Raw genomic sequence first — 6,271 nt, 5'->3', positions numbered from 1 at the left:
CTTTGGTATTTTATGTGTTCAATTAAGAAATGCAAAGAACCATTACATATAGCAACACAAGGGAGCATAGAAGGCGCGCACACGCCACCCTTGGTCCTTGATTGAAGGGGTGGAAAGTCAAGAGGAGGATAAAGTAAGATGCACCGTAATTAAGGAAACGAGACCCTACTAAGTCTGCTCATTTGACAATAAGGGAACAACTAGGGAACAGCTAGGGCAGAGAAGATTTACACACTGATTTCCTCCTTCGCTGCTAACTGGAATCGATCCATGCATGCATCCATGCAAACACAACACTTTGAATACAAACGGATCGTAGAGTTTGTTGAAGAACAATGGGGTACTTCCCCTGGAGCGGATTCGAAATCATGATGCTCGGTCCAAGATAATTGTGCACCAGGCGTCGTTTCCATCACCCAACGTACACATGAACAATATCCATGTACCATCAGTGCATCATAGTTCAAAGCAACAGACACAAAAGATTACACAGCAGAAGAAAGTTCAATGCATCAATTTTCGGCACAAAAGGTGGCCTCAGTCTCAGAAGTAAAGCTGGGAGAATAATAAAGTTACTGAGCCTCCAAAAGAACCTGAATTCATAAAATAAAATAACCAAATATCAGGTCACCAAATGCCTAATACTAGTTACACCTCAGCTAATGTTACATTTATATACACAGCACAAAGCAGCCTCCGCTTCGACAACAACGCAGTTTCTCGAATTGTACAGATGGATTAAGCCTTAAAACGGCAGCAGACATAACTCTGCTGCAAACTTAACATGGCCAAATAAATGAGAATCAGCAACTAGGATGCACAAGGGAATCATACCCCTGAATCAAGAACCAAATTCACCAGAAGAATACATCCATTGCAACATCTTTTTCTCCCCCCAAGAAGCCCTATTCAAGCGTTGCTTGATCTTAGAACACGATGTGATGGTCGCGCCAACCCATTCACTGCTTCATTTATCCTACTGAACACTACCTTAAGGGGGATACAGGCTATTACAGGACCCTTTGGCTTCGGAACCAGTGGTTTTCTCTCTTCAGATTGCTTGTGACCAGTCAGTGAAGATAGTTTCCTGATCTTTTTTGGCTGTAGCCCAGATTTCTTTGTTTTGGGAGACCTACTTGGTGAATTTCGCTGCTGCACTGCCAATCCCTTGGCTGGGATTCTTCCAATTTCTTTTTTTGGCTTTATTGCATAGCCTGTTTTACCAACTTCCCAATCAGAACTGCCATCACCCAAAACCTCAACTGTTAGTGGGTGACCAACAATGGCTTTGCCGTTCAATTTACTCATCAGGGAAACCAGCGGAACATGTTGTGGCCGGTAATTGGATTTCACTTCAAGGTCGACATCATACAATGAACCATCAGAGCATGAATTGCGGGCGGTAGAATCTGCCGTCTGATATCTTGCAGGCACTGTGAAGCGAGACTGCCGATAGGGAAGTGATCTCTGAGTTGGACCATCAGGCAATTCAGTAACATGTTTGGACTTTGGTCGTAATGTGCCATTATATGCACCAGAACCGCTAATGCCATTGCAATTGACTTTCTGATAAGAACCTGGAGACAATCCATTGGAATGCTTGATGCCTGCCGAATAAGTATTGGATCCATCATCCATGTCCATATATCTTCTGGAGTCATGTGTTCTATCTTTACTTGTTTGTCTTGAATTCCTCTTTCCTTTTAACTGCCACTTTGAACTACCTTTATCTATACTTATGCCGATATCATGCAAGGCAGCTGAACTCGTACAACCAGATTCGTTAATTCTCTCATTTTTCAAAGTTACAGATTCAGCTTGACGACTTTGACTAGATTGCCTTCCCATTGCACCATTTTGAGGCTTACCAGATGAACAAGCTGTAAGTATAGGAGAAGAACCTGGTAGAGAAATGATGATGAATCAGCACAAAAGAAAGACTAAGCTAATTTATTTTCTGCAATTAGCAAAAAATAAGATAAAGAGAAAGGAAAGAACGTTATAAGATCCAAAAGGTTTATAGATCCCAGGGGTGCAGAGGATCCATAACAGACAGTTGCATGAATGCCCCAATGTAAATAATGCAGGCATATTTGAGTAATACTAAATATAATTAAGATCGAGAAAGAGCTAAAGACAATGGAGAGAGTGACGGAGTTGCAGGGTACCTAAATGCAAACAATGCAGGCATAATCAAGTAATAAAATACATAACTAATAGCAAGAAAAAGGCTAAACAGAACGGAGAGAGTAACAGAGTCGCAGGGGAACCTCAATGCAGGCATATTAAATGCAAGAAGAAACAAATGGTGCAGAGATACCCCATAGGACTATAAGAGATAAGTTAATAACTACAGACTGATAAAGATACAGACTAAAAGTGCTGTATAACTTTGAAAAGTTTGAATGACCATTACCTGAAGGGTCTTTTTCCTCTCCAACAAATGGCACATCAAATAGCTTATCATCAGAAGAATCATTCTCCGCTATCCCAGATATGCTGGGAATCTCACTGTCTTTCAATTTGTCATTGATAAAGGAAGTACCAGAAGCTAGTTCAGGAGCATTTCCATTCTCACACGAAATTCCAGTGTGGTCCGCAGATAAACTCCCTTTTGACTCATTGGATTCTAATCCGGAAACCCTGCAATTAGATAACCCTTGAAGAGGTGAATCACATGAACTTGGAAGTTGGTCAGGCATAGCTGGAATAGACACCATTGCAGTACTCTCCAACACCTTTGTCAATGGTCGACTGCGGTTCTTTCTTTTTGAGAGTTCATTAACATTTGCCACTTGAGATCTCTTTCTTTTCAGTGATGAAGTACCTTTGCTTCCATTTACAGGACTTCCATTAGGCATTCCATTCCGAGCATTCGAATCCAAGAGTGAAGCACCATCCTGTTGAACTTGTTCAAGAAGCCCTCCAGTCTGGACTGACCTTTTTGACAATACACCCATTCCGAGGTCCTCAAGTCCTCTCATGCGCTTAACTCCTTCTGTTCCATCATCCTCTGAATCATTTGGTGTTCTTCTTCTCCTTCCCTGCAGAGTTTGCAACTTAGAAGAACTGATATGATTTGGCTCTTCAAAAGATATACCAGATTGAGATAATTCTGGCCCTGAGTCTGGATTGTCTTCAGAATCACTCACATCGTCAACCATATCTTCATTCTCCTCGCTGGAATGAGACATGGCAGGTAATTCTCTGGCTGAGCAACCATGGTCACCACCTGAATTACCCATTCGAGCGCTGAAGTTCAAATCATCATTGCCTAGGCGAGCGTTCTCAATCTCAAGAGCATGGATAATAGCATCTTCCCTCCGTGCATATTTAACTTTTTTCTTATTCCCGCTGGCTGCATGGGCCTTTGCTTTTTCAATGCATTCATCATACTCCCCGCAACGAAAAGCTTTCACCCTTTTGGATCTTTCAAGGTTATACCAGTCCCTAAACCAACAGGATCAAGATCAGACAATGTTCATATATCAATAGAAAGCTAAACACCTACACAAGGAGTTTGTAATCTGTATTAAAAAGAATCTTAAAGAGAATGCCATAATCCTGAACCACAACAACACAATCTGCTGAAAATCAAAACAAAAGAATTCTCAGACACTGTATGATGAGCCCTGAAATGGTAAAGTAAAGCATGGATCAATGACTAACACGTACAGGAAGGTACTATTTTTCATGTAAAATAATCAGAGATAACAAGGGTTCTTTCCTAGGTCTCTAATGTAGCACCCATCTAAACCGTTTAAAAAGCATCCAGCTTAAGCAATGTGCCTCATGAATGCCTCAAAATCTAATGCTCTACTCTTCAAGGCCAATCTCTATACATAGCTGCGGTACCACATAAAGAAAATAATCATCCAGTCCAGCAGTTCTCACTGTTTGAATTCCCCGACGTAACAAAGCATTCATGTAAGTCTACCTCAAATATAATGCCATTAAATGATTGAATTTTTACAAACAGGGTGGCAATTAACTTCAACCTAAGTTTCATCATTTATATGAGTAGAATCAGATTTGAGAAGCCATAACAAGACATTTTTATGATGTATCTGTTCCCGCAAACCACGATTCATTTACTTAATATGTATCTTTCTATGCATTAGGACTGCAAAACAACTATTCCTCAATTATATTGATGAAAAGAACCATCCCTCAAGTATGAGCATTTTCTTCTTTCTTCCATACAACACAAGCAGTAGGTATTCATACATCAGAAATTTGTATACACAAATGTATTTTCAAGCTTCAAACTTATCATTCTTTCGTTTTTATAAAACAACATACCATCTAAGATTTTTTTTTGTTTGCAGAGAATGCATCTCCAATCAGTGCGTAGTTTTTAATACCCGAGGGCCACATAGTAAGTGGCAGAGAAAATTAATGTCTCAAGTAACAAGTTCACATTTAAGTGCAAGCTAACCAAATCATTGAGATAATACTTTCAAGCTATAGAACAAGAAAAACCATGATTAAGTGAAATGATGATCCAGTTGAGCTCAACGGAAACACCAAAGTAAACAACAATCAATCAACCAAATGTTAAAAAAGAGAATAAAGATAATGTGAAACAAGGTAATAAGAAAGCAACACTAAATCCACCAACCCGCAAACCAAAATTTTCCCCCAACACTACCTATGAAAATCTCAAGCCAAATGCATCTTTTAATTCCGATTCTACTCAAAGGTCAATGTACATAACCTAGAAGCTGAAAAACAAAGATTGTTAAGACAATTGCAAATCAGTAAGCCAACGGACACAAAGTTCATCCAAGCAATCAATTAGATAGAAATTATGGTAAGCTTAAAAGGGGGAAAGAAATGTACTCACACGCTTGCGTCATCACGGCCGAGAAGCTTCACCGGAGTGCCCGATTTCGGCGAAACCACACAACTGTCTGGCAACTCGTCCAGACCCATTATCCGACCCGGCCACCAGGACCCGTTTCTGCGGCGGACCCAAACCAAACTACCCACCGACGCGTCAATGCTCTTTTCACTGGTCTCACCAGAACTCCCCATCTCAACCAAACCCCACCAGAGAGCGGTAGAGAGAGAGAGAAAACAGAAAACAATTGAAACCCAATAAATCTCTGATCTCGAAAAATCAAAATTTCAATCTCCGCCCTCCATTCTCAACCAAATTCGAGCTTTCAAAATCGCCTGGAGGCTCAGTTTCCCGGAAAAATGCAAAAACTCCTCAACCTAAATCAATAAAAACAACAAAACCCAGAAAATATCAGATAAATTGAACTCTGCATGCGACACAAAACCCAGAAGAAAATAAGAAGAAAACCCCAGAAATTTTTAAAAAAAAAACGTTAAATAAAAACCAGGAGATAGAGAAGGACCAGATGTAAAGGGTTTATGGGGAAAAGAACGCACAGAAGGATCTGGAAAATGGGGTTTTTTTAAAAAAAATATTTATAAATTTATTTTCCTAATTTGTATGTTTTCTGGGTTTTGATTTTCTGATCTTGCACTATTGGATTTAGCTCTGAAATTTTTTCTTCGAGCTCGCCCGTGTACGGAGGCACAGAGGAGGGTGGGGGGAGGGAGGAGAGTGAAATACCAAAGGAGCTTTGTGCTTGGATCAAAACCGTACCTTTTTGTATCTCTTTTGCCAGCAGACAGACGGAGAGAGAGAGAATGAGAGTGAGGTAGAAGGAAATACACTGAAAGAAAATAAAAATGAAAAATGGAGGTAGTATTGGGTTATATACGGTTTCCTGCACACGGTTTGTAGGGTTTCACTTCATATGTTTATATGCTATCTACATACAATGTGATTTGGATCCTGCATTTTTTTTTAGAACAAACGATATTATCTATATTATGATGGAGGAATGTGGATTTAGCCTCACAATGAGCTAATAATTATGTGGTTCAAATTCGCTTTTTGCGAAAATCAAATTTAAAACCTCACTTACAAGTAAAAACACCGTAGTACTAAGTGACGGATTGTGCATTTAAATTAGAGAATCCATGATATATCGCTTAGATCTGCAAGTGTGACAACATAATATGTTTATGACAAGAGCTTGCTTAGATCAGATATTTGATGGTTTACTTTTATTATTTTTGTTTAAACATAGAAACATAAAATTTATTATATGAAATCTCACAAGCTATCTTGTCATGTTGTTAATTTGAATTGTTGATCATGTAAGTCGATATTTTACGAATAAAGATGTTAGATTGTATCTGTTTTTTATAATAGCAAAACACATGTAGCAAAAACTTTTATTTTATGAAT

At 39.2% G+C, this 6,271-nt stretch overlaps 1 protein-coding gene across 2 annotated transcripts; it reads right to left on the bottom strand.

The window, feature by feature from the left end:
* Positions 1-576: 576 nt before the first annotated feature.
* Positions 577-5,750, bottom strand: LOC114822550 (uncharacterized protein At1g51745-like). 2 transcript variants are annotated; one of them, XM_029097075.2, is made up of 4 exons: positions 5,621-5,750; positions 4,847-5,220; positions 2,417-3,450; positions 577-1,901 (listed from the first exon to the last, which is right to left on the bottom strand). In XM_029097075.2, the coding sequence occupies exons 2-4, from the start codon at positions 5,035-5,037 to the stop codon at positions 910-912; spliced, it is 2,217 nt and encodes a 738-aa protein (XP_028952908.2). In that variant the 5' UTR covers positions 5,038-5,220; positions 5,621-5,750; the 3' UTR covers positions 577-909. The 2 variants fall into 2 exon arrangements, with proteins under 2 accessions (XP_028952908.2, XP_028952909.2); XM_029097076.2 differs by lacking the exon at positions 5,621-5,750 and adding an exon at positions 5,367-5,605.
* Between the last annotated feature and the right edge of the window lie 521 nt (positions 5,751-6,271).

Source organism: Malus domestica, chromosome 17, assembly GCF_042453785.1.
Source record: "Malus domestica chromosome 17, GDT2T_hap1".
Taxonomy (NCBI): Eukaryota; Viridiplantae; Streptophyta; class Magnoliopsida; order Rosales; family Rosaceae; genus Malus; species Malus domestica.
The sequence above is the reverse complement of the archived record's forward strand: the minus strand, read 5'-3'. Positions and strand labels throughout refer to the sequence as shown.